The sequence below is a fragment of the Calliphora vicina genome, chromosome 4 (genome assembly GCF_958450345.1).
Source record: "Calliphora vicina chromosome 4, idCalVici1.1, whole genome shotgun sequence".
NCBI lineage: Eukaryota > Metazoa > Arthropoda > Insecta > Diptera > Calliphoridae > Calliphora > Calliphora vicina.
Window position 1 is genome coordinate 107,528,441 of NC_088783.1, and position 27,707 is coordinate 107,556,147.

General features: G+C 29.5%; 5 protein-coding genes across 15 annotated transcripts in view; 3 read left to right on the plus strand and 2 right to left on the minus strand.

Annotated features, from left to right (window-relative positions):
* LOC135959133 (homeotic protein female sterile-like) overlaps window positions 1-2,359 on the minus strand; it is a 36,740-nt gene extending 34,381 nt beyond the window's left edge. For 2 of the 8 annotated variants that reach the window (XM_065510174.1, XM_065510167.1), the window contains exons 1-2: window positions 1,500-1,847; window positions 537-747 (exon numbers count right to left, since the gene is read on the minus strand). The gene's annotated coding sequence lies outside the window, so the exon portion shown is untranslated. Of the gene's footprint in view, window positions 1-536; window positions 748-1,499; window positions 1,848-2,125 lie in introns of those variants that run through there. The other 6 variants (XM_065510175.1, XM_065510173.1, XM_065510171.1 and 3 more) reach the window with 5 other exon arrangements.
* Window positions 2,360-2,762: 403 nt separating this feature from the next.
* Window positions 2,763-3,643, plus strand: LOC135957562 (28 kDa heat- and acid-stable phosphoprotein). Its single transcript, XM_065508337.1, has one exon. It carries the CDS (start codon window positions 2,908-2,910, stop codon window positions 3,475-3,477), a length of 570 nt encoding a protein of 189 aa, XP_065364409.1. The 5' UTR covers window positions 2,763-2,907; the 3' UTR covers window positions 3,478-3,643.
* A 741-nt stretch (window positions 3,644-4,384) lies between these two features.
* On the minus strand, window positions 4,385-5,330 carry LOC135956936 (ribosomal RNA small subunit methyltransferase NEP1). Its single transcript, XM_065507550.1, has 2 exons — window positions 5,093-5,330; window positions 4,385-5,032 (listed from the first exon to the last, which is right to left on the minus strand). The coding sequence occupies exons 1-2, from the start codon at window positions 5,258-5,260 to the stop codon at window positions 4,448-4,450; spliced, it is 753 nt and encodes a 250-aa protein (XP_065363622.1). The 5' UTR covers window positions 5,261-5,330; the 3' UTR covers window positions 4,385-4,447.
* A 1,970-nt stretch (window positions 5,331-7,300) lies between these two features.
* LOC135959115 (acid phosphatase type 7) lies at window positions 7,301-16,459 on the plus strand. 3 transcript variants are annotated; one of them, XM_065510142.1, is made up of 5 exons: window positions 7,301-7,595; window positions 9,948-10,108; window positions 10,171-10,514; window positions 10,579-11,137; window positions 11,197-11,743. In XM_065510142.1, the coding sequence occupies exons 1-5, from the start codon at window positions 7,463-7,465 to the stop codon at window positions 11,326-11,328; spliced, it is 1,329 nt and encodes a 442-aa protein (XP_065366214.1). In that variant the 5' UTR covers window positions 7,301-7,462; the 3' UTR covers window positions 11,329-11,743. The 3 variants fall into 3 exon arrangements, with proteins under 3 accessions (XP_065366214.1, XP_065366213.1, XP_065366212.1); XM_065510141.1 differs by lacking the exons at window positions 9,948-10,108; window positions 10,171-10,514; window positions 10,579-11,137; window positions 11,197-11,743 and adding exons at window positions 12,401-12,564; window positions 12,631-12,974; window positions 13,042-13,600; window positions 13,674-13,914 and having other exon boundaries at window positions 7,330-7,595; XM_065510140.1 differs by lacking the exons at window positions 9,948-10,108; window positions 10,171-10,514; window positions 10,579-11,137; window positions 11,197-11,743 and adding exons at window positions 14,449-14,962; window positions 15,128-15,689; window positions 16,246-16,459 and having other exon boundaries at window positions 7,331-7,595.
* A 957-nt stretch (window positions 16,460-17,416) lies between these two features.
* Grip163 (gamma-tubulin complex component 6) lies at window positions 17,417-27,185 on the plus strand. 2 transcript variants are annotated; one of them, XM_065507650.1, is made up of 11 exons: window positions 17,417-17,931; window positions 18,098-18,737; window positions 18,810-19,012; window positions 19,440-19,593; window positions 21,017-21,152; window positions 21,311-21,527; window positions 21,587-22,601; window positions 23,910-24,164; window positions 24,555-25,709; window positions 26,065-26,602; window positions 26,747-27,185. In XM_065507650.1, the coding sequence occupies exons 1-11, from the start codon at window positions 17,524-17,526 to the stop codon at window positions 26,964-26,966; spliced, it is 4,941 nt and encodes a 1,646-aa protein (XP_065363722.1). In that variant the 5' UTR covers window positions 17,417-17,523; the 3' UTR covers window positions 26,967-27,185. The 2 variants fall into 2 exon arrangements, with proteins under 2 accessions (XP_065363722.1, XP_065363723.1); XM_065507651.1 differs by lacking the exon at window positions 23,910-24,164.
* Window positions 27,186-27,707: the final 522 nt, after the last annotated feature.

Genomic DNA, 27,707 nt, shown 5'->3' on the forward strand with positions numbered 1-27,707 from the left:
TGATTTTTTACCACTTTATAAACAAAAATAAGGTCACAGCAAAGTGTAAAAAAAGTTACTAAAAATTGGTAGTTCTAATTAAACAACAAAATCTAAACTATATTTTAACTAAACTTACATTGAAAAGATATATATATTTGTTGAGTAACTAATATTTTTAAAAAAATTCATTATAATAAACTGATGCTATTTCATACAACGCTAAAAATATACAATACTATTTTTTGCAACTATGAGAATAACAAACTACAGAAAAGAGTAAATATTTTGTCATGTAAAATTAAAAGAATGCTGTAAACAATTTTAAAATGTTTGTTTTTAAATCGAAAGAAGAAATTGCATTATTCTAACAATGCAATACATAACTCTAATTCATAACTAAAGGTGTTATATTTCACATATTTAAAAACTATTTAAATTAGATTCGAATCAAGAACCGATTGAGAGATTCATTCAATTTATTAAAAATTTAAATAGAGTAAGAATTAATTTGTTACTTGTTATTTCATAATTAGTATTAGATAAACAATAATTACCATTAAAATGTATGTTGTTATTTTAGTGTTATCCAAAATGTCTGTGTTTTGTTGGTTGTTTAGTTTGGTAAATCCTTACGAGGCTTTCTATATTTTTTATATATTATAGGATAAGATTAATACTTTTTTTCATTGAGATATTTCTTTAAACATTTATTTTCTTATATATTACGGCATCATGGTGTCAAGCAAGCAAGCATGCCTTGTATTTCTGTATTTACAATAACAAAATGCTTATTTTTTAAATTTTCTTTAAATTATGTTTTGTTTGATATTATGGAATTTTTTTTTTTAATTTCTTGCATTCGTTTGATTACATACACACGCACAAGCTTCTTTTAATTTCCGTATTTCTATGACTAAAACTGTAGAATAAATTAAAAATATTTTAATTATTTTAAATATGTATTTTTTTTATGCAATTAAACTCCCGGGCAACAACAATTAAAAAACCACGATCAACACATACAGTATACTATACCCTACGTTCACTCAATCACACACGCTCATATACTCAATCTTCCATACATGATGACAACTTTTCGTACGTACGCAGCAAATATTCAGTGTTTTTTTTTATGCAGACACTGTTCGTACACTCACACACACTTTCGTTTACATACACACATTTCAATTCGCATATACACGCGACACAACGATGTTGAATAGTGAAATTTTTTTCTTTTTTGTAATTTCGTATTTTCCCCCGTTTTTTCTTCTTACTTTTTTGGTGTTCTTTCTTCAAATAAAATTAAAAAAAAAAAGAAAAAATATATAATTTTGTTGCTACTTTTTTCCGACAACGTTCGTTCGTACTGTTTTAACAATCAGTTTTAATTCTCCTTGTTTGTTCGCGTAGTTTCTCTGTATGTGCTGCTGTTGCCCAGCGGAGTCTCACTTTTTTCAAACACTTTTTTTAGCCATTTAGTTTATAAATTTTCATTCAATTTTACTATAACTCACTAAAGCTTACATTGAAGTATTGATTTTTAATAAATTTTTATTTCTTTAAACAATTTTTACACTATTTTTATTAAATTTTCTTCACAACGAACGCGCACCCGACCGAAAGAACGCGGGTTTTCATCAAATATACATTTTATTTTTCGAAATTACTCACGAGTAAAATAGGGAATGAAAAAGTTAGCCCACCATTTGTCTTTCTCTAACAGCTGTACTAAATGTATGCGACTACAAAAGAGTGAAAAGGACCACCATATGTTTACAAATGAAATGGGAGATACAAAGAGGACTACGTGTTTGTACTAAAAAAATAAGTATTAATAATGAAACAAAATGGCTGTCTTTTCTTTAAGCATTACTGAAAAAACATGAAATTTCACAAAAATCAAACTTTTTCTTTCGGGAATTTGTATGAAAAAAATATTTTGTTTAATATTTTTCAAAATTATTTTTATTATTCCTTAAACATGAACAGCCCAACATTTTTTTGACAATAAAGGCTGTATATAAATTCAAGGCGTTTTTCCTTTTCATTGCTTGTTCGGGGCAGAATAACCACCATTTTTATTTGCTTAACAATTTCATCACATTTTAATTTTATGGCATTATTAATTGTAGTTTCTTACATTTTTTCAACGTTTTACAATTCTTAACACTCTCTTGTTTGTTTATGTTCAATTTTTTGTTAAATAAACGTTTAAATTTTACAAAATAATGCAATTTTTCCATTAACTAAAATGTGAATTTTTTTAACAAAATCTTTGGGTTATCCACCATTTTCGAACTTGTATAAATCTTCAATGAATTTCGAAAAAATTGTCATTACTTCTGTAACAGTGATGCCGTACTTTAGCATTATACTTTGATAATCATTTTCCTACAATAAGAGCATTTTATTTACAAATATAGGAATACATAAATTAAATAATGAAAAGGAATTTTCATTATTGTATTTTTAATTAACATTTTACAATGAATTTATATTATGTACTAAATATTAGATGCAAGGTATTACCAGTTTAAAATAAAGTATAAAAACAGAGTTGTTTTATAATGTATTAATATATAAATCAACTTTAATATACAATAAATTTAAAATATCAAAAAAACTATAACATGTTTATTTATGCATTAAATAATTTACATAAACATATTTAATATCATTGTTTAATATATTTTTTAAATAACTATTAATAATTTAAATAACGACTCTGTATTTATAGGCTGGCACTAAAAAAACAACCTTGCATTAATAAATTTGTGTGAGTGTGTTGTGTGTATTGACTTGTCAGACTCAACTGGTATAAAAAGTGTGAACGCAATAAATTTTGCAAAAACGAAATTTATTGAAAAAAACATTGTTAAACATTTAATTTAACAACATCTATAAAACTAAACATAATTAAAAATGCCACGTGGTAAATATGTGAATCACAAAGGACGTAGCCGCCACTTTACCTCTCCCGAAGAATTGCAGCAAGAAAGCGATGAGGAGAGCAGCAGCGCAGAGTCATCGGGTGAGGAAGACGATCAACCTGGTGGTAGCAGTAGTAAAGCACGCGGTGCCAAACCAAAATCCGCTGCTCCTGCTGGCAAAATGCCCACAAGCAGTGAAGAATCTGATGAAGATTCAGAAGATGATCGTGGTGCTAATAAAGGTGTTGCCGGCCTAATTGAAATTGAGAATCCCAATCGTGCTGTCAAAAAGGCCACACAGAAAGTAGCGAAAATTAATATAGATGGTGATGAGCCAGCTCCAAAACCAGAATTGTCCCGAAGAGATCGTGAACAAATCGAAAAACAAAAAGCTCGCCAGCGTTATGAGAAATTGCATGCCGAAGGAAAAACCGCTCAGGCTAAAGCAGATTTAGCCCGTCTAGCTTTAATAAGACAACAACGTGCTGATGCAGCCGCCAAACGGGAAGGAGAATTGAAAAAGAAGGCAACCGATGACAAGAAAGCAGCTGGCAAAGCATAGGCAGGGACATCACCGCAACGGCACTTATTTCTTCAATCTTTCTCTATTTTTTTTTTTTAATTACTATTAGTAAACAAATATTTTTTCTATATAATTAAAATATCTAAACAATTGCAATGTTTTTTTATATGTAACATGGAAAATATATACTAAAATATATTTTAAACGTATGTGTTGTATTTATTTGCCAATTCAAAAGCTTTGCAGCTTATAATAAAGTTATTTGAGTAATTGGATTAAAATATATAGATAACATTTCTTTTTAACCAATTGGAATTTTGCCGCGAGTATAAAATTTCATTAATTTGTTTAGTTTGCATTTTCTTTGTTTTTGTCGGATTTATGTTTTTAACAATTGTGGCATTTATATAACATTATAATGATTTTATTCAGAGTGCAAAAGCAATTTTGGTAAAAAAAAAATAGTGAACAAAATGTTCTAGATTTTAAATAGCAACGAACATGGCTTTATCGACTCTGCTATATATAACGATTACTCTATGGGGTCACAAATGATTTATATTAAAAATTAATGTATGGAATTTTTTTTGGTGTCTTGTAGAATTTCTTGGATAAATGCTATGAACAAAATTATTATATCATGGAATTATAAATGGTATATTACTCCATAGATTCCCAGCATAGATTATTTTTTTATCATTGGACAAGTGATATCAAAATGAATTCTTGTTTATTTTTTCCGTAAGAAACTCATACATATATTACGCTTAATAGCTGCTATTAATGTCAAACGTTCAATGTAAAAAAATTTTACGATGCCCCAAAGGTAATATAAAATTTATATGTACTACTGTTCATTATACATCCCATTTAACTTTTTAAATATCTTAGTGATCCAATAAATAAAATTGGATTGGAAATAAATAAAACATTTTGAAAGAATGCCTTCGATTTGTGTACAATTTCTTTAATATTTTAACTTAATGCTATAAACCTAAAACATACACAATCAAACTATACCCCATACTTCTTCGAAAGCACTGCATAATTTCGAACAGGCTATGGCTCCAGATAGAGGATAATTACTTATCGAAAATAATGCTTCTGTGTAGTCACTTTTCAAGACACCATGAGCAAAAGCACCAACAACCAAAACAACTGGTTCTTCCTCATCCTCATCAGTCTTCTTAGGCACCAAATCTTTTACGTTCGTTATTAATTTGCCCGAAAAAGACATTGCATACTTTTTACAACCCACTGGCAAATGATCAGTTATGGGATTCTTAATAACTTTCATTAGTTTCGTTGACGTGTCATTGGCCCGTATGGAGAATTTATGGAGCAGCTGTACCATTAAGCCGGCAAATCTTTTAAATGTACGCGGTATTCTTGTCTGTGGATTGATTTCTATCAGAACATTTCTTTCGGTGCGTATGTAGACCTGTAAAAGACCTGCCCTGTTAAGCGGCGAATCAAACAGCATTAGCAGACACTGATGGGTAATATCCGGACGGCATGAACCTGGATCGCGATTATTTTTACGCATTATATTGGCATGATCATCACAATTTAACAATTCGAATGTAGGGCCCACCTGAAATTTAATAAATCTTAGTTTTTTTTGGTTATAAAATAGGTATAAATTCAAACTTACTTTAACCGTCTCCAATTGTGCTCCATCCAGAACAATAATCAGCCTTTTTTCCATTGCCTTTAGGTGGCTGGTCTTTAAATGTTTCTTTGTTAAATCAAATTCAGGATCATCATCTTTGTGGCCTTGAAATTTACGTTTTTTATTTATCAATTTGCCTTTACCGCCCATTTTTTAATAAAATTATTGTTATTTTTTTAAAAAACTAAAGAAATTTGTTTTGATTTTGTTCCGTTCTACACGTGTGTTCGAAAAAAGTAAATAGAACAAAAGCTGGGATGCCAGATTTTTAATTATTTTTAGGAATTCAAGCGATTTTTATTTTACTGCAAAAATAAAATGTTTACCCTATGTGTATACTTGATAAATTTTTGCCATGATAAAAATAAAAATGGTAGTCTAAAAAAAAAATTATCAGGTATTAGTATTATCGCTCCGTAAACTCCAGTCTTGACAAGATATTAATATGTTCACACATCGAACAATTGCTTGTCTGCATATGAATTTGTCTCGTTTGGACCACTCGTGTCGATGTTATATTCTTATTCGAATAACGTTATCAGAACAATGGACAATTTGTCAAGTGTAGACAGGGGCTGAAACAGTTCGCTAAACAGAACATCTAGATGTGATAAATGGTTTTTTATGTGTAGCATTTCAAGGTTTTCATATAACCGGAAAACAAATTTACCTAATTGTTTTGTGACTACAATGCGTTTCACAAATATTAACAATTTGGTAGGTTTTGCTAAACTCCTGTCTATACTTGACAAATATTTATCTTAACAATTAATGAAGTTTGTTGTCAAGACAATGTTGTCTGAGAAAAAGCACTTACAGTTTTGTCATAACGAGGCAACAATACTAATAAATGAAGACTATACCTAATAATTTTTTATCTTGACAACCATTTTGACGTTTGTCATGATAAAAATTTATCAGGTACAGACAGGGGGTAATTTTTAATCACTAATGTGGTATGAAAAATATTTTATGTATGGCAATGCTGAAACTTTTTTTCACCACAAAATATTATAATAGTATTGCCATATTAAAATTTTCTTCTTGTGTGTCATTAATTTAACAATCTGGTAACTTCATCCTGAGCTCAGTGAGAATGAGCTGCTCACATGCCAGATTTGCCGATTTATAGGCATTTTGGTGATTTTTGATTGTAAAAATGGCAAGTGTGAGTGGACGATTGGAAGTCTTTAAATCCATGGTAGGCGTTCATATTGTTGAGGTTACGATGATTTTCGTCAAACAACCCGAATGTGAACAAAAGAGCGTAATAGAGCGAAAAAATACACACAATTCATTCAGTTTCTTGATGTTGTTGTGGATATTTTATTTTTTACCCAAAAGAACACACAAATTAAATGCCTCTTTTTGCGTACCATTGCTTTAAATGATGTAAATCATTGTCATTTTGAGGACTTAAATCGCTTTTTGCCATTTTTACAATCAAAAATCGTAAAATGCCTATAAATCATATAAATAACAAATAAAATGTAAACATATACAGTCCAATTATGAAAAAAAATTCCCCGGGAGTTTTTTCCCTTTTCGTTTTTTTAACATAGAATTTGAATAGGAAAAATGAGAAAAGGGAAAAAACTCCCGGGAATTTTTTTTTCATAATTGGGCAGATATTGGACCGAAATTGTTTTTATATTGTAAGATATAAGATGATATACAAAAACAGAAGCCAAACTTAAAGAACTTAACTTGCTTGTAATTTACGGTGCGACTAGACGACGTATAATATGACTTTGTGTCGTCGATTCATACCCGTTTGTTTAAAAATTGTAAACGTATGGTGTCAAATAAAAAGTGACACCGTATGCTGTCAAAATGACACCAACTGTTGTTGATATTTCATTAATATTTTAAATATGAGAGTTGTTTATTGGATTGTTAGTTTTTCTATAAAAAACGACAAATTTCACCAAAAAACAAAGCATTTTTTTCCGATTTCAAAAATATTTTGCCGTTTTGACGATTTTATACCAAAATTATCGGAAAATAGTGCATGAGCAAAATCATTTTTTATATTGTTTTTTTTTGGAAATGCGAAATGAGGGGTTTCCCCAAACCAATCAGTCCCATAAGAAATGCATGAGCCGGAGTATAAAGTTAAACAATCTGGCAACATGCGCCCATGTTAATTTGTTTGTATTTTCTGTGAAAAATCCATCTAATATATAATTAACGAATTCTAGTCATCGCAATCATTAATAATTAAACTTTTGTCTATTAAATAACAAAATAATAGAAACAGTACTCACTAACTTGATATTAGGAAGTTAATAATTTCTAAAATTGCGTTATATCTTTGATAAATTGAGTATTAATGTTAATCGTGATAACAAGATGCGTTTAATTTTACTGTTTTGTGTTTTGTTTTTATATCTAAATGATGCAGTATTTGGTAAAAAATTTGTAAATAATAATAATTTGGATATAGTTCATTATCAACCTGAACAAGTTCACTTGTCATTCGGTGGTATGTATTAGAATAAGTTTTTCTTTGTTTTTTTTTTTTTTTATTAAACAGTAAATAACTACATACAGTCATACATCTATATTTACAAACGTACAGTGTCTAATATAAGTTTCTGAATTTTGCTTTAGTATAAAAAGAGATGCAATTTTATATGACTAAAAAAACGTTTATAAATTTATTTGTAATATTAAAACAATATTATAGATTTATTTAACATTTTTTAAACGTTTTTTCAATTTATTGTGATCATCATACATAATGTTTATCCAGTTGTCAATCTTTTTACCTCAAAACGTCCTGATATGAAGTTCCTTTTACAAACTTAAGGCCTTTACAGCGACAGCTCTTAAGATACGATTTTTTCTTTGCGCAATATTTCGGCAGAACTGTTAAACTTTCTTTTTAAGTGTTGTTAGATTTGTTTCCAAGATTTATCTTTGCTCCATTGTTGACAGTTGCTTTGGGACCTTATCGTATTATATTTTTAATAGATTTTAACAAAGAATTATAATCGGGCAAAGACAGGCACTTTATTGTAAGATAAATTAAAAAAAATTACATTTTAGTAATAGAATTCCTTTTGCGACAATTGGGAAGGGAGATGTTTTGAAATATATATTTTTGTAATTGTCTTAAGTTTTAATATTAGTCCTGCTAAGGAAATGGTGTATTTCTTTTTTTGTTATAAAAAAGTATTTTTTATATTTGCTCCAGATGTTTTTATTTTATTATTTCGTATATATTTTGCAATATATACATAAAAAAATTTCAATGTTACTTGATAACATTGCACTAGCTAAAAAATAACTGCGTATACAAGTTTAAATCGAAGAAGTTGGTAAATATACTGCGGTCATTTCGATAATGTGTGGCAAAGTTATAAGTTATTATTTGCTCTATTTGAACTGAGTACCTACTACTTTATTATATCTTTTTTTTTCAAGATTTCAGTGTGGGAATGAAAATTAGTCTTGAACTTTATAAATATACCGACATTTTTAAGCAACTGTATATAAAAACTATTATAAACGTAAGATAATAAGAATTGTGCACTTTCTTGCACAATAATTTATCGATCATGTTATTTTTTTTTAATGAATGTTTTGTTAAAACTGTATGTTATTGAAAACTATAATTTGCTTATCAGTGTGATGCTGTATGTTTACTATTTGTGGCAACTGTGAAAGCTATTGAGAGCGAGATTCTTGATAAGAAAACAATAACAATTAAACGCTTATTAATTCATTGTTATATTTATTATTTTAATACAAATAATTTTCCTATGTAGGTATTTGTTATTAAATATTAGAAAAACAAGGTTCAAATTAAGTATGCCAAATAAATTAATACATTGTACCTATATAAGTTAACGATAATTTTTATTTTTCATAAAAAACTTCTTAACTCTTTAATTTTCTATTATCGTTAAACTTAATTATACATAACTTGCAATTAAATATAAAAAATGATCGATAAAGAATCGATATCTTTAGTTTTATATAGAAAAGTTATCGATAACTTTAGTTTTATATAGAAAAGTTATCGATAACTTTAGTTCTCTAAAAGAAATTTATTCGTACTATAGTTTTCTATAGAAACGTTATCGTTTACTATATTTTTCTATAAAACCATTTTCGATTAATTTAGTTTTGTATAGAAAAGTTGTCTAGAACAATATACTTTTTCATATCCACTATAGTTTCCTATAAAAAAAGCTATCGATTACTTTAGTTTTGTATTGAAAAGTTGTCGATAACTATAATTTTCATTGTATTTAACAGTTATCGTTTTCTACAGTTTTCTTTAGAGAAGTAATCGATAACTATAATTTTCCACACACAAATTTTAACTACATCTTATTTAGCCAATAAAAGCCATCGATTATTTTTAGTTTTCGATCGGTAATTTTATCGATAAGTTATCGATGATACCTTGATAACTTTAATTTTCGATAGAAAAGTTTAGATAACTTCTATTTTCTAACTTTATTTGTCTCTAGAAAAGTTATCGATAACTTTAATAATCCATAGAAAAGTTATAGAAAACTTTAATTTTCTATAGAAAAGCTATCGATAATTTTCATTTTATACAGAAAAAATATCGTTAATTACAGTATTCTACAGAAAAGTTATCGATAACATTTAATTCCAATAAATAATTTTCTAAAAAATATTGATAACTTTAAATTGAAAATTGATCAATAATTTTAATTTTCTATTTAATACGTAATAATGGCTTTAATGAATTTTTTCTTAACTTCTTTTTGTTCTAACATTTATGTGTGTTTCTTTATTAAGTCTAAATTCTTCACAAATTATAAATAAACTCACAAACATATTTGTTAAATTCCAGAAAAACCTCATGATATTGTAGTAACATGGTCAACACGTAACGACACCGGAGAATCGTTAGTAGAATATGGGGATTCTGATAATTTCACCCATCAATCAATAGGAACTAGACAAGAATTTATCGATGGTGGGGATAAAAGAAAAACCCAATTTATACATAGGGTAATTTTAGTAATTTGTTATTGTTTTCTTAAATAAATATTGGTAATTTTATTGTTTATCAGGTTAGCTTAACTAATTTAAAGCCATCTACAAAATACATTTATCATTGTGGTAGTAATTTGGGTTGGTCGGCCAAATTTGATTTTCGTACGGTGCCATCGGGCGACAAATGGTCACCCAGTATTGCCATGTATGGCGATATGGGCAATGAAAATGCCCAGTCATTAGCACGTTTACAGAAAGACACACAAAATGGCATGTATGATGCCATCATACATGTGGGAGATTTTGCTTACGACATGAATACGGACAATGCTCGGGTAGGTGATGAATTTATGCGTCAAATTGAAAGTGTAGCAGCGTATCTGCCATATATGGTAGTACCCGGTAATCATGAGGAAAAATAGTAAGTAAATTGAAATAAAATATAAAGAAAGTGTTTAAAATTGTTCAATTCAATTTTGTTTTAGTAACTTTTCGAATTATAGAGCCCGCTTTAGCATGCCTGGTGGTACTGAAAATCTATTTTATAGTTTTAATTTGGGTCCTGTACACTTTATTGGCATTTCAACGGAAATGTATTATTTCCTTAATTACGGCTTAAAGACGTTAGTGTTTCAATATACCTGGCTTGAGAAAGATTTAATGGAAGCCACGAAACCAGAAAACCGTGCTATACGTCCTTGGATTGTTGTCTATGGACATCGTCCCATGTATTGTAGCAATGAAAATGATAATGATTGCACCCACTCGGAGACTCTGACGAGAGTGGGTTGGCCTTTTGTGCATTTGTTCGGTTTGGAGGAATTATTTTATAGATACGGTGTCGATGTAGAGGTATGGGCCCATGAGCACTCATATGAACGTTTATGGCCCATTTATGATTATAAAGTATTAAATGGTTCGTATAAAGAACCATATCGTAATCCAAAAGCGCCAGTTCATATTGTTACAGGCTCGGCGGGCTGTAAAGAAGGAAGGGAACCATTTCTTTCAAACATACCAGAATGGAGCGCTTTTCATAGTCAAGTTAGTTTTAATATTAAAGAGATTTAACATTTTTTTTACACTTTTTCTCGTTTATTTAGGACTATGGTTATACGCGTCTTAAGGCTTACAATAGTAGCCATTTATATTTCGAACAAGTTTCCGATGATAAAAATGGCGATATTATAGATTCATTTTGGATTATAAAGGATGAACATGGAGCCTATAATTAAGATTATAGCATAATTTTTACATTTTGCTTTCAAAAATAACGTTTATAAGTATTATTGGTGGCACAAATTATTTTTAGATTTTTAAATTCATTCCCTAGTTTTTTTTTTTTAATTCAAATGGTATTTTAATTGCATTTACCAGCACCAAAAAGAATATGGAAAATATTCCAAGGCAGCAGCACAATACCTTTAAGTTCAAATTTAAGAAATACGATTTTATTTACAATATAATTTTAGTAAACAGTTTTCTTTAAATATTTTATATATGGACAATATTTGTAATGGCTAATCTTTATTATTTCGAATTATTATAATAATATTAAAATATTTTAATGCACATTAGTTTTATGTAAATTTATTTACAGCTATAAGAACAAAGATCTATAAATAAACATTAACCATATCAAAATATGTATGCTTAAGTTGTTTTAGTGTTTGAAAATTATAAAAGCCATTTGGGATCATACATGCATAGATCGATCACATCATCGATCAGACCAGTCTGTTAAAACAATAAATTTTAAATACGATTATATACTAAATTCCTATTACTAAAAAGGGAATTTTTTAAAAATTATAAGCGATTCTCAAATGGTAGTCTGTGGCACACTAGGGATCCGTATAAACAATCCATGGGTCCGCGTAAATTTTTCTTCGACATATTTATATGAAATTAGCTTTTCTGCACTTTTATCAATCGAAACAAAGAACCGATCACAGAATTTTGCAAATCTATTTAAGAATTTTCTAATTGTAAATAAAATTAGAAACTTCTAAAGTATAAATTAAAAAGTCTGAAATACAAATGGAATATTCTAAAATACAATTAGAAAATTCTGTGCTATAATTGGAAATGGCGTAGACGAATGATTAAATAGCTCTAAATATATGTATGTAATAAATTCACTATAAAAATTACTGCCTGTTTCTCTATTCCGAAAAAAAACATACGTCTGAAAATTTGATACAAAATCCAACGAATTTTCCAGACGGATTATGTTACGGCATACAGAAACCGGCCCTTATATTTCCATTCCATTGCTTAAAATGTAATTTTAACATTTTCTTAAAGAAACTGTGCGGGACATTATTGTGACATGGTCGACACGTGATAATACCAAAGTGTCCATATGTAAATATGGCACAAACTCCCTAACAAATGTGCAAGAAAATAAAAAAAGCCCTAGCAAATTTGTAGATGGTGGTAAAGCTAAAAATACCCAATATATACATAGGGTAAGTAATTTTTATAGAAAACAATATAAGACAAACCGAAAATAACGTATACTTGTTACTAAAAAGGTTACTTTAACAAATCTTACTGAAAATTCCCGGTATATGTACCATTGTGGCAGTGAATTAGGTTGGTCCGCCATGTATTGGTTTCACACAGTGCCTGCCGATGGGAATTGGTCGCCCAGCTTGGCAATTTATGGTGATCTGGGTAATGAGAATGCCCAATCGTTGCCACGCTTACAAGAAGAAACCCAAATGCAGATTTATGATGCCATTTTACATGTAGGAGATTTTGCTTATGATATGAATTCAAAAGATGCAGTAGTGGGTGATGAGTTTATGCGTCAAATTGAAACCATAGCAGCCTATGTGCCCTACATGGTAGTTCCAGGCAATCATGAGTTAGCTTAGTAAGTTTATTTATGTAAAATTATGAATACTTTTAAATTTAATTATTTTTTGAAACTTTTTTTTTAGCAACTTTTCAAATTATAAAGCTCGTTTTAGTATGCCCGGTGGCACGGAGAATTTGTTTTATAGCTTCAATTTGGGTGCTGTACATTTTATAGGCATTTCTACAGAAGTGTATTATTATTTACAGCTGGGCTTAAAGCCTTTAATATTCCAATACAAATGGCTGGAAGAAGATCTAAGAGAAGCTAACAAACCCGAAAATCGTGCTAAACATCCTTGGATTATTACATTTGGTCATCGTCCCATGTACTGTAGCAATGATAATGGCGATGATTGTTCTCATCATAGTACTGTCGTTAGACAGGGTCTGCCGATATTGGGGGGTTTTGGTTTAGAAGAGCTGTTCTATAGACATGGTGTGGATGTTGAAATATGGGCTCACGAACATTGTTATGAACGTTTATGGCCTATTTATAATTATACTGTATATAATGGTTCTCTCACCGAACCCTATCGTAATCCAAAAGCTCCCGTACATATAATAACAGGATCGGCTGGTAATAAAGAGGGTCGAGAACCTTTCTTTAAACACATACCCGAATGGAGTGCTTTTCATAGTCAGGTGGCTTTTAATAATACATTTTATAAAGGAATAACTTAATGTTTTATTGAATTTCAATTTTTTGTTGTTGCAGGATTTTGGTTACACTCGTCTAAAGGCCTATAATTCTACACATTTGTATTTTGAACAAGTTTCAGATGATAAAAATGGGGATGTAATTGATAAATTTTGGATTATAAAAGATAAACATGGAAGTTATTAATTTTAAATAAGTGTAATTAAAGATTTTTATGTATTTTACTCTATTATAATTAATATTTTGTATAAGTTTTATAAATATGTATTAATAAAAATTACCTCAATTATAAATAATTAATAGTCAAATTTTTAATATTTTTCTGAGAAAATTGGCTTAAGGTGGGGTTTATTACTGACAATAGAGCAGAATAATATTATGAACGTACATATTAAATCTATTTTGATAATAATGTAGACAATTATTTAGGAAATTAATATTGCAATTGAGTCTTTAACGTATTGTTCCTAATATTCCGGACTTCTTCCATCCCCCTAGAAATATTTAAAAAATATGTTCATTCCTGGCAATTTTTCAAAACTTAATCATGCCAAAAACCAGTAAAATAATTTTCAAATAATTGGTCGTGAATTTCTGAAAAAATGTTCCTGGGAATTCTCGGCAAAACGATTAGGGTTAATTTCAATTAAAATATTCAATTTATTAGATCTTAATTTTCTCAAGTTTTATTGAAACCCCTCCAGATACAAAATAATACACACCCCAAAAAGTTGGGGTGTGTATTTTTTTTGAAATGGTTTTATTTAATAAAATAGAGTATAAGAAACCCAATGTTTTGTAGTCTATTAAATTAATTATCCTATTTATACAGAAAAACTAAATGATTATGTTGTAACATGGTCCACACGCGATGCTACCAATCAATCAGTAGTGGTCTACGGAGAAAATTTCAATAATCATCAAACATTACAAAAAGTCTACGGTACATCAAAACGTTTCACAGATGGTGGTGCCAAAAAATCCTCTCAGTTTATACATACAGTTACATTGAAAAATTTAAAATGGAAAACACGTTATGAGTATGCTTGTGGCAGTGATTTTGGTTGGTCGGCGAGATTTTCGTTTGTAACACCACCGCAGGGCAATGATTGGTCACCGAGTTTAGCCATATATGGTGATATGGGCAATGAAAATGCACAGTCACTGGCTCGCCTGCAACAGGATACTCAACAGGGTATGTATGATGCTATTATACATGTTGGAGACTTTGCCTACGATATGGACACTGATGATGCTGAAGTGGGCGATGCGTTTATGCGTCAAATTGAGACAATAGCTGCCTATGTACCATATATGACTTGTCCGGGAAATCATGAGGAAAAATAGTTAGTATGATTGTATTTTTTTAAACTATTAATTATTTTGAGTTGATTATCGAACTTTTAGTTAATATTTTGAGATCTTAAGTTCATAATCAACAAATATTCTCTTAATATTTGATACTTGTTTGTTGTTCTAACCGATTTATTATTTTTTTAAATAAATTTTAGCAATTTCTCCAATTATAAAACCCGCTTCAACATGCCTGGTGGTCACGATAGCATGTGGTATAGCTTTAATATGGGTCCCATACATTTTGTATCCTTTTCCACTGAAGTCTACTATTTCCTCAACTTCGGCTATAAACTGTTAACCAAACAATTCGAGTGGCTTGAGAACGATTTAAAAGAGGCCAATAAACCCGAAAATCGTGCGGCACGTCCTTGGATTATTACCTACGGACATCGCCCCATGTACTGCAGCGATGACAAGGAATACGATTGCAATGACAAACTGGAAACTTATATACGCCAAGGTTTACCCATTTTTAAAATGTTTGGTTTAGAAGATTTATTTTATAAATATGGTGTTGATGTGGAAATTTTCGCTCATGAACATTTCTATACCCGTCTCTGGCCTATATATGATTACAAAGTATACAATGGTTCTCTGGAAGCACCGTATACTAATGCCAAGGCCCCCATACAAATTATTACAGGTTCGGCTGGTTGTAATGAAAATCGAGAACCATTTTCCGAAGTTCTACCAGAATGGAATGCTTATCATAGCAATGTAAGTATTAATAAAAAGAATGTATATTCGAAATTGACTACATAAAATACATATATATTTACCATCTTTTAATATTTTTGCTTTTCTTTTAATAAAATGTTTCAAAATTTTTCAACATTGCATTTAATGAAAAAATACACTCTTATTTTTGTACACTTTTACACAATACAAGAAAAAAAATCCACAAAAAGTTTTATTTTTAATGCTGGGTATACACGATACTATTTTTCGTACTAATCGTAGTATGAGTTGAAGTACGATTTTGTGATAGACGTTACTACAAATCGTACTATTTCCTTTGAAAAAAATGACAAGTAATAAAAATATCACAAAAATCAAAAATTTTTGATTTTCATACTTCGTTGGTACGACAACATGATACACGTTACTAATTTCATACTTATACGATTTATCGTACGACTTATCGTAACGTGTATACCTAGCATAACAAAGTGTAAAAAAATCAGAATGTAATTTTTCCATTTTTTGGAAATGAATACATATGTATATCAAAAAAATTAAATAATTTTACTTTTTTCCTATTTTTATTATCTAGGATTATGGCTATACACGTTTGAAAGCACACAATCGCACACATTTATATTTCGAACAGGTTTCCGATGACAAAGATGGCGATATTGTTGACAGATTTTGGATTATTAAGGATAAACATGGTTCTTACAAGGAAATGTGATAGATTTTAAAATTTTAAATAATGTTTTAATAAATATTTTACCAATAAATACTTAAATTATTTTTATAAAAGCAAATACTACTGAGGAATTGACTTCTTTGTTTTTTTATTTGAATTAGATTGATCAAGATCAAAAATTGGGAAGAAAAAGACTGGTAATTATAAATCATGAAATAAATATATAATCAGGGTTTTTTGTTTTGTGTAAAAAATCACAGTAATGTAAAGAAAACAATTCAGAAAACATCATAATAATACCGACTATAAATACTACTGGGGAAAAATAAGTTTGAGGTCAAAAATTAATTCAATAAAAATATATGGCCTAAGAAAATCATAAATTTTATTATTGTAACTCCAGCCATAGTACTAATGCATAAAATAATTATTTTTGTTGATCTTGCAAATAATCCGATAAAAATAGTTAAGTTTAAATTGAAATAAAATAACTACTATTTAAATTCACTGTAAGCAATCACTTACAATTACACAACAATATGGCAACATTCTAAATTCTATTACAATTTTAAAATAAATACGTCAGTGATGGTAATCTTTTTTGAACCAAATTTACTAAATGCTTCGCTTTATTATTATTGTATTTTGATTTATTGCTAAATTGCTGAATGCATTGGATATTATATTATTTCTGTACACTTTTATATAATTAACTTTCAAATCATGTAGTATTTTTCCCACATATTCTTTAACAGCGATGGACACTATAATTTGAAAAAAAAAATCGCTAAATTACCATACATACAGCTGTTGCATGTTGTTGTTATTTGTTTTGTTTACAAACAGTGCAAAAAATTTAAATAAATTAAAAAATAAACAAAGCATTAATAATAAATTTCGGTACAGGTTGAAAATTGACAATAACTTCCTAAATAAATGTTTTTTTAATTGCATATTGCAATAAAATAATATAAACATTTAATAATAATGCCATAAACATTTCTTATTCTACTTTTTCACTCTCTCTCATTCCAGCTATAAACAGAGAGCACTTGTCAAAAAATTGCGAAAGAAAACAACAAAAATAGTTTGCCGTTGAAGAAAAAAATGCACAAAGGATAACAACAGCTTTAGTTTATTTTCATTTGGTTAATCGATTTTTTATTTGTTTAAGTAAACAAAATGCACGATTTGGAAACGAACAAAGATAGTGTTAATTATCTTATTAACAAATTGTGTTTATGTATTTTACAACAAAATGATACTCTAAATCCAGATCAAATACATGCAGCTGTGCCGAAATTAAAGGCGTTGTCCTATCAAATATTACTGAAAAAATCACCAAGGCCACTTAATAAGAACAGATTGGAGGAAAATGTAGATTTCGAACCACAACGTGCTTTGGATATACAAATATTTGCTGCAAAATTAAATTCTCGCGCCAATCCGGAAGTTTGTTCGAAATTTGTTGCATTTGAAGAGCAATTGGAGGCCATAAAAAATGAAAGATATTTTAGTGAAGGTGCTGGTAAGGGCATATTACAATTGTTGTTGGCATTACAAGGCAATGTGCATGAGGAATATGAAGTGGTAAGTGTATAGATATTTTGCTGCTTAAGTAGGGAATTTATAGATTACTATGTAGAGTAATTTATTTAAATGCAATATAACTTCTAAAAATCGTGCTTATATGCAAATGTATGTGACAAAAGGTTAAGCCTTTATTTAAAAAAATTATTCTTTCTATATTTTGTAGCCGAATATGTGTGCTCCTGAGCTACTGGTACCTGGGCCATTCACCCTGCATGCAAACTACAAAGATAATAGACATTATCCCACGTTCAACGATTACGACATTATGAATCCAACACCTAAATATTTCAAGAGCACAACACCTTTAAAAACTACTGATAACCCATACTTACCAAAATTTTTATTTGAAGGTGAAACTAATCAATTAATGGCCATAGAAAATAAATTTGCATCAAAACCAATTGAAAGGGATTTTGAGGAAGACTGCACTTTTACCGGCATGACCAAGCGTTTACTAGGCGCCTCTATGCGTATAAATATCAATGCTTTAAGATTATTTCCAGAAACCTTTAAACAGCCAATAAAGTCCTTTAAATTGGCATCATTAAGCCCACGTAAATCTGTGGTAGCAACAACTGCTGCCACTAAAAAAGAAGACAATTATATTAATGAGGCAAAAAAAGTTTTCTCTTGGAATTGGGAAGGTTTGGGTTGTTTTGGTATAACATGCTCTAAGCCGTTTGCTGGCGAGGCCAGCATTTCATTACTCATGCAAAGTCATATAAATCAAGCGAAAAGAAAACCATTTGAAGCAAAAATTTTAAAGTTGCAGGATTTTTTAAGCGATTTAAAGACTTTAACAGGTAAAATAAACAAATGAATTTAATAATAGTTAATTAAAAATAAACGTTCAATTATTTTATTTTTATTATTAGTTGGCATACAATCGGATACATTTTATCATGACGAGTTTATAGTGTTTGCTATGAAACCGAATGTGACTATAGAAGGAGTTTTGCCTGGTACTATAGAATATTTTGTAGAAGATTTCTTAGAATGTGGCACCTGTTATAAACGCATGCAAACCATGATTATGAAAAGAGACTACAAACTAATGTTTGAGGGTTTTATGTTTAAAGTAAGTGAATGTTTTTGTGGCAAGTTGTGTGCCGTTGTTTGTTCAAACTAAAATTATAATTTTTGGTATACCCTTCACCATGAGTGGTAAGGGTGTATATATTTTAATTTCCTCATTTTTGGATTGATATAGCGGAATCAACATAGCCATGTCCGTCTGTATGTTGAAATCAACTTTCCGAAGACCACAAATAAGTTACATACATGATTGATATATCAACTTATGTTGCTATTTAAAAACGAGAAACTCGGCCTACAAATAGCTGAGATATACATATATAACCGCGACAACCTCACCTTTTTTTCCAAATATATTTTCACCCAATATTATTTTTAATATTTATCTTGAAGTTTACACTTGTTTTACTTACATGTTTTTAATTTCGATAAATTTGTTAATTAATATCATGTTTTTTTTTGTATTTTAGGCCTTATGTAGTGCTATTGATGAATATTTATTAACATTTCGTCAATTTGTTTTTGCCAAAAATGATACACATTTAATGAGTTTTTATAAACGCATGAAGAAAATGATGAAACAAATTACCAATCTATCATTTACATTGGCTATACATCCTAATGGTAAGTATAAATAAATAGAATTGTTTCTAAAATCTTTAAAAAAAATATTTTGAAAATTCGTTGTTTTTAAAATAATAAATGTCCGAAGGAAAATTTCTTTCAATTTCTTGTCCAAAAAAATATTTGTATACCCTACACTAGGTTATATATAAGTTTGTAATTTCTACATTTTTCATTTACGATAGTGGGATATATCCCACTCGCATCCCACAAAGATAGCAAAAACCTCTTAAAGGAATGGAACTAAGAAAAATTTTGAGAAAAATAAAATTAAAAAAGGGCCCATTTTGGAAAAAAAAAGTTCGGAATGAAGGAATGAAGCTTTCGTTTAAGCAAAAAAAAAATTAAAAAAGGGCCCATTTTGAAAAAAAAAATTAGATTTTGCAATAAAAAAGTCAAAATAAAAAGTTACAAAATTTTGAGCAAAAAAGGGCCCATTCTGAAAAAAGTCAAAAAAGTTTTTGATATCGAAAAAAATGTAACATTTTTTTTATTTTTTTTAAGTTACGTGGATGAGAAAAAACACCTATTTGGCCAAAATGTAAAATTTTGACCCCCTCTAATTCAGAGAGTTCTCGACTGATCTTTTTGAAAAATTGAACTAACCTTGGTGCAAATTTCATCCCGATCGGAAGACATCGTTTTCAAAAGTTGGTTAATTTGACATGAAATCCCCCATATATTTTTATTTATTTATTTCATTTATTTAGAATCAAGCCCTTAGGCCAAATATGATTCATATTCCACTCAGAAAAAATTAATTACAAAGACGATATACATAGCTATGTCCGTCCTTTTGTCTGTCTTTTGAATACACGATAGGGCCCAGCTAAAATCAGCTGACTAAAATTGTCCACAAATACTATCCGTTGATAAGGTTTGTTTAGTATTGAAAATGAGCAATATAGGTGTATGTCCATCGGTCCACTCGGAAAATGACTCGAACATTCACAAATACTATCCGTTGATAAGGTTTGTTTAGTATTGAAAATGAGCAATATAGGTGTATGTCCATCGGTCCACTCGGAAAATGACTCGAACATTCATAATTGTCATCTAATTAGTAATATGTTAATGAAATTGTACATAAACTAGTTTTATATGAACCTTAATCTTTCTACCAACCTTTGTAAGGATCCCTACCCCACCCTCATAAAACCCCTACTTCGGAAAAATATTTTATTGTCAATAAATAATTTATATATAATGATAACATAATTATAGTTCGGACCACAACTGATTCAAGTCCACATAGAATGCCAAAACTAAATAAACAAGATACAGTCGAATATAACACTCATACTTGTTTATGTATGTATTACCTTTTTTCTACATAGCCTTAATGAGTCTTAAACATAACCTTAACTATATTTAAATTTAATATTCTTTATTTAATTATCAATATTATATTTTCTTTTTACAGTTGATGCCAATGTTAAGCCACCAATGGGTTCTCAATTTTTGGGCTATTTATATCGTGAAATTATGCGTTTGACAGAAAAGGATTACATAACATTATTAGTATTTATTTTAAAAAGATGCTGTCATGTGTATTTCAAGTAAGGTCTAATCATTCTTATTAGCATAATATCTAATTCGAATCGAACATTAAAATTTAAAAATATTCTCTATGATCATTTACTCCTAATACTTCTGTAATTTCTTAATTTTTTTACATATAGTTGATACAAGGAAACATTTATTAATTTATTTACAGACACTTACAAAAATGGATTTTTTATGGCCTACTAGATGATCCTTGCAATGAACTATTTGTGGGTTTTGTAGATCATTATAGAGAAAATACTAAATACTTTTACGATAAAGCCTATTTTGTGCGCAAGGAATCTGTGCCGGGATTTTTTCAAAACTTTGAGGAACAAATATTACAATGTGGCAAATATACCATGTTATTAAAAGCCTACAAACCCAATGTAAATAAATTTTATTTTTCAACAAGTAAACATTAATATTTTGTTATTTTAATTCTTAGCATGCTCTGTTTGATTTAAATTATCCCTCGGTATCCGTGTGTCTTTCGTTTGAGGATATTGAAAAACTTGATTCCGCTTGCTTGCATTATTATGAAAATGCCAAGAAGGTGTGTGCTAAACCCATAACTATACGAGAAGTCTTTGAGACAAGATCCGAAGAAAAACGACAATTTTTCCAACGCATGGTGGAGAGATCACGAGCCAATCTAGAACGTTGGACAGATGAACAACATGAGCTGGCACTCATAGCGTCTGAACAAAAGAGAAAGCGCCTAGAAGATCTTTCTTTGCAACTTAAAGACGTCAAAGAGCGTAAGATTAGAGAACGCAAAGCAAATGTTGAATTGGAATTGAAATATCTTAGAGAGGCGGAAAAAATTGAAGAAGAACGTATGATAAAGGATAATATAAATTTGAGAAAACGTATAGAATACTATCAGGAATTAAGTGATATCATAAATGAAAATGAAAAAGCCAAAAATAAAGATAAAATAAAGAAACTTTCTCTAAACATACCACCCACATCTGCCTCATCCACATCGATGCAAACAGCTCAACTGCAAACACCAGCTAGTACAGCGGGTACTGATTTTGAGTCATGTTTTGGTGATGATGATGAGCCGGGCTCTGAATATGAAGAATGTATATCGGATGATTTTGTGGAAAAATTTGCCGAAAACGAAAAGGATCTAAGAGCAATTTATGAAGCGAATGAGGAAGATGAAGACAAAGATAAAGAACAACTTGCTAGTGAAAATTCCACCGAAACATTGAAAAATGTTGTGCTAGAAGAAAACGCCAACAATGTTTTAAAATCCTGCCTTAAGCGCAGTGATTCAGATTTTCTCAATTCCAATGAAGCTTTTAGTATCAATACACTACAAGAAAATCGTAGAAAAGCAATGTCGGGCACAAATATGGATCAATGCGTTAAAACCATGGAGGTAGATGTTGGAAACTACAAACCTATTGTAAATGTTAAAGAGTTAGCAAAATGTGATCTAGAAACGCAGGGTAATTATTTTTTTGCATATAATAAATTAAAAAAAAATATTAATAGCTTATTTTTTCCCATAAAAAAAGTTTTTTAAGATTTTATCAAAACAGAAGAGCTTTGTTTATAAAACAAATAGATGTAAAATAGAGCATTTTTATGAAAATAGCTATTTCACAAAAATTGTCTTTATATAAAAGTTTTTTTTTTCGTAAAAAGAACTTTTTCATTAAAAGTTTTTTTTTTCATAAAAATATGTATCTATTTCATAAAATGAGATTTTTAATATTTTTTAAAGTATTTTTAATAAAGAGCCTTTTTATAAAAAAGAGCTTTTTGCATAAAAAGAGATTTTTGCATTAAAAAGCTTTATCCAAAACAAGCTTTTTTATAAAAAGAGCTTTTTGCAAAGAGATTTTTCATAAAAAGGTGTTTGTGAAAAAAATTAACAAAATGTATGTATGTCGCACACCCACATTAGTATGTATATATATTCCGGGTCCTCTAAGACGATCTAGCTATGTCCGTTCGCCTGTCTGTTGAAAACACGATAAGGCCCAAACGAAAGAAGCTAGCTGGCTGAAATTGTCCACAAATTTTCTGTGTTGATATTGAAAATGTGTTTGGTATTGAAAATGGGCTACATTGGTCCATGATTTCACCTAGCTCCCTTACAAATGTCCCCACGAAACACAGTTTGAACAGTCATAAACATGTTGATTATGCGGCAATCCTGATAAAATCTAGCACAAATTAGTTCTAAATCTTTTTAAAATTATACTGCAAAATATGACGAAAATCGGGAAACTTTTGACCCTAATCCCCACCCAAGGTCCCCTCAGAAAATGATTTGAACATTCATAATTGTCTTGTAATAATTAATATCGTAATGAAATTGGACATAACAAAGTTTTATATGAACATTAATCTATTTATCCACTTTTGTAAGGATCGGACCATAATTGACTCTACCCCCTATAACCTCTATATCGGAAAAATATTTTAATGTCAATAAATAATTAAAATACAATGATAATAACATAAATTTTGACATAAGTCATTTAAAATTTTAAGAAATTTCGGACCATAACTGATTCAAGTCCCCATAGAAGACCAAAACTACATATTAATGGTGGGTAAACAAGATTCGGCACAGTCGATGATGCTACACAAAGAGTAGCGAAATATTGAAAATAAATAAATATAATTATTTATAAAAAAAGTGACCTCAAGCTTAAATAAAAATAAACAAAATTAATAATAAAAAAGGTCGAAAAATCAGACATTATCATTAAATTTAATATTCTTTATTTACAAAACCAATAAAGAACAACTTCCTAGTGAAAATTTCAAATTCCAAGAAAACGCCAACAATGTTTTAAAATCCTGCCTTAAGCGCAGTAATTCAGATTTTCTCAACTCTAATGATGCTTTTAGTATCAATACACTACAAGAAAATCGTAGAAAAGCCATGTCGGGCACAAATATGGATCAATGCGTTAAAACCATGGAAGTAGATATTGGAAACTGCAAACCTATTGTAAATGTTAAATATTTAGCAAAAGCCGATTTAGAAACGCAGGGTAATTATTTGTTTCTATAAATAAATTAAAAAAAATTTTTAAAAGCATATTTTTTTTTATAAAAAAATAAGTTATTAAATGATGTCTTTATAAAAAAGTTTTTTTCGTAAAAAGAACTTTTCCATTAAAAGAATTTTTCTTCATAAAAATAGCAAGAGGTTTTTACATTAAAAAGTTTTTTTATAAACACAATTTTTTGATTTTTATAAAAATATGTTTCTGATAAATAAAATTAAAAATTTCATTGAATTTTTTTTTTTTTTTAAATTAAAAATTTCATTAAAAATGTTTTTTTTTTATAAAACAAATTTCACAAAACAGATATTTTTAAATTCGTTTAAAAAATATGTTTTTCCTTTAATTTTTACTTGTTTTTCTCTACATTTCCAGCTAATTATGAAAATCTGTTAAGTGAATCCAAACGTAATAGAATGCGGGTCTTAAATGAAGAATTAAATTTTCAAAATATTCATACAAAATCCATGCCCGATATAAATCTAAACACTTTGCCAGAATCGGAATTAACCGACCTACAGCGCAATCGCAGACGTATGATGCAAAATGATTTATTTTGTGAATATAATAAAGATCCAATGGCAGCAAGATCTACGCTGTATCTTAATTTAGATACCGATCGTGCACGCAACCGCCGAAAAGTACTCGAAAGTGAATTTAATATATTGACAGGTAAAATGGAAATGAAACCAGTACAGACGGCAACTGGCATAAACCTTGATACACCTATGACTCCTATGTCTACTACTTCGGACAATACGCCTCTTACAGAGACTGCTAACGAGGGACAGGCAGATAAAGATAATGGCAATGATGTTGGCAATAAAACAAAAGAGAATAAAGAAACCCTAAACGAGTTAAAGCTAAATGTTTCTTTGGCCAGAAAATTACCCAAAGACTTGACTATTTCCACAGCCGCTACCACGTTCGTTGAGTCTACGCCAGATTGTGGCCTTAATACAGCTGGGATAATGGCCAAAAAGGGCTTTCCCTTTCCCAATGAGGAAAAACGGAAAAAACAGCAACAAGATGCCTCCACTGAAGCACCCGTTCATAATGAATGTCTGCAACAGGAAGATGCTTGTCCCCAACCTGATTATCAAAATCCCTATAAACGTTGTTGTGAACTGCTCTCAACGAATTTCACCTGTAACACCCGCAGTCCCTATGTACGTCTCAATGATCCCACTAAAAAGGCCCCGGGCCTAGAAAATGCCAAAAAACTTGATCTTAACATTATGAGTGTGATTACACTAACAGAATTTCTGCAAAAATCGGTTATCATACCCATGAGTACCCATTTGGAATTGGTTAACAATGAGGTGATGCGTATGTTTTTACAAGATTTAAAAATTATCGATCATTTTCGTAGTCTGCGTAATTACTACTTTATGATGGACGGTGAATTTGGTTCGATAATATGCGATGGTATTATTGGAAAATTGGAGGACGGCGCTACACCGGAGAAATTGTTAAACTATCAAATTTTACATTCGATTTTAGATACGGCTTTGGGATCGAGCATAACAGGTAAGTTGTAAGAATAAGATGAATTTAAAATTTTTTTGAACTCCGAAACGGCTCCGCCGATTTTTATGAAATTTTTTATGTTAATTTGGTGGGTATGTATGATTGTAGATTTTATACCGGTGTTCCTATCCAGATTATTTCTTCCATTTGTTTGCCAAAATCTTTTTTCGCATTTTTTATTTTCCTCCTACCCATTTTTTAAGATGAACTAATGAAATTATAAATTGGATTTAGACCTACAAACAAATAATAGCATTTGCATTTTTATAACCCAACCTATGTATATCTTAAAAATTTAGTTTAATAAACAAATAAAATTCAAACATTTTATTATCTATCTCCAAATCATTTGCAGGTAAAGATAAAAATGCCGAAAATCTTTCCTTCATCGTCAACGATGTACCCGAAAAATTCGAACTCAACTCCCCCGACGTTCTTAACAATCTCAGTCTTAGTTACCGCATTAATTGGCCCCTGAATCTCGTACTTAATCCCGAAACTCTCGAACAATACGCCAACATTTTCAAATATCTTATACGTGTACGACGTATAAGTTGGATTTTGGAAAGGGCCTATCAGATACTAAAAGAAGCGGTTAAACAACATGGCAGTGCCATTCTGAAATCGCCCCAATACAGACATGTACAATTAATACGTCATAAGTTTTATCATTTTGTGCATGCGCTGCAAAATCACATAACTGCAAATGCCCTGCAGGCCTCATGGAAGACCTTCAAAGATGAGCTGATGACGACAAAGACTATAGAAGATATATATAGGAAGCATGCCACCTATATAAAACGTATATTGTTTTTGTGCATGCTGAATAAGAGAAGTGCCGAATTTTATAATACCATAGAGAATGTATTTAAAATATCATTACGTTTCTACAAGTGAGTACAACTGAGTGACATTATTACCTAATTAATGCAATTAATTTATGTCCGATTATATATACTTATGTACCTATATATAATTGAAATTGTGTAATCATGGCCAATTATATTTTTATGTATTTACTTGTTTTTCTCTTTTAGTAATTTAAAATCACGAGAATTTAAATTAAAACCTGGCAATGAACATTTCATACACTCTCGCTATGAAAAGTTGGTAAATGATGAATTAGAATTTGATAAATTTATTAAATATACCATCTACCTGGGCAATAAGATTGTAAGACATGGCTATCAAGCGGAGATTGGTGAATTTATTAGTTTGATAAATTACAATCAATACTATATGCAAAATGCATTTTAAAACAAGTAAAAGAAAAACTCAATAATTTATTTATATTAACACTATTATGTTGTTTTTGTATGAAAGAAATTTTAGCTAGTTATAAATTGCTTTTTAGAAAATGTATTAAAAAAATATGGCCGGCCTTTGCTCGCATAGTGTTAAAAGTTTAATGATCATATTGTGCTTTAATGATTTTTGTTTAATAAATATTTTGTTTCTTTGATTTCTTGTTAAAAATGGCTTTTATTTTAGTTCAATTTTAAAGTAATATCTTTTGAAATAATAAAAAACCTGCAAAATAATAATATTATTTTTAAACAAGTAAATAATAGGAAATGGTATAAGGAAAATGACGTAGATGCACAGTGTTTTATGTAAATAAAAAACTCTTTTATATATTTGTTTTGAAGATTTTATAGTAAGGGCATGCACAAATTTAAACAAATCGATGGAAAATTACTTAAAATTGCCTGGAACTGATAATAGAATATTTCTTATACCAATACGAATACCAGCAACAAATATGAAGTATACAAACTTGAGGTTCTTATCGGCTAGAATTTGCCACATGAATGATTACTTCTCATAAATGTCGACGTAAAACTTGAGCAAAAACTGAAAATGCACGAAAAGAAGAAGGAAAACATACAGAAAATAAGTAAGAAAACTGTGCCGAATCTTATATACAGCCCAATTATGAATAAAATTTCCCCGGGAGTTTTTTCCCTTTTCTCATTTTTCCTATTCAAATTCAATGGG

Bases quoted from the DNA above. Each gene is read 5' to 3' on its own strand.
- LOC135956936 (XM_065507550.1), bottom strand. From the start codon at position 5,260: ATGGGCGGTAAAGGCAAATTGATAAATAAAAAACGTAAATTTCAAGGC. The intron at 5,033-5,092 runs GTAAGTTTGAAT...ATTAAATTTCAG, and splicing joins CACAATTGGAGACGGTTAAA to GTGGGCCCTACATTCGAATT.
- LOC135957562 (XM_065508337.1), top strand. From the start codon at position 2,908: ATGCCACGTGGTAAATATGTGAATCACAAAGGACGTAGCCGCCACTTT.
- Grip163 (XM_065507650.1), top strand. From the start codon at position 17,524: ATGCACGATTTGGAAACGAACAAAGATAGTGTTAATTATCTTATTAAC. The intron at 19,013-19,439 runs GTAAGTGAATGT...TTTGTATTTTAG, and splicing joins TTGAGGGTTTTATGTTTAAA to GCCTTATGTAGTGCTATTGA. The intron at 19,594-21,016 runs GTAAGTATAAAT...TTCTTTTTACAG, and splicing joins ATTGGCTATACATCCTAATG to TTGATGCCAATGTTAAGCCA.
- LOC135959115 (XM_065510140.1), top strand. From the start codon at position 7,463: ATGCGTTTAATTTTACTGTTTTGTGTTTTGTTTTTATATCTAAATGAT. The intron at 7,596-14,448 runs GTATGTATTAGA...CTATTTATACAG, and splicing joins AGTTCACTTGTCATTCGGTG to AAAAACTAAATGATTATGTT. The intron at 14,963-15,127 runs GTTAGTATGATT...AATAAATTTTAG, and splicing joins GGAAATCATGAGGAAAAATA to CAATTTCTCCAATTATAAAA.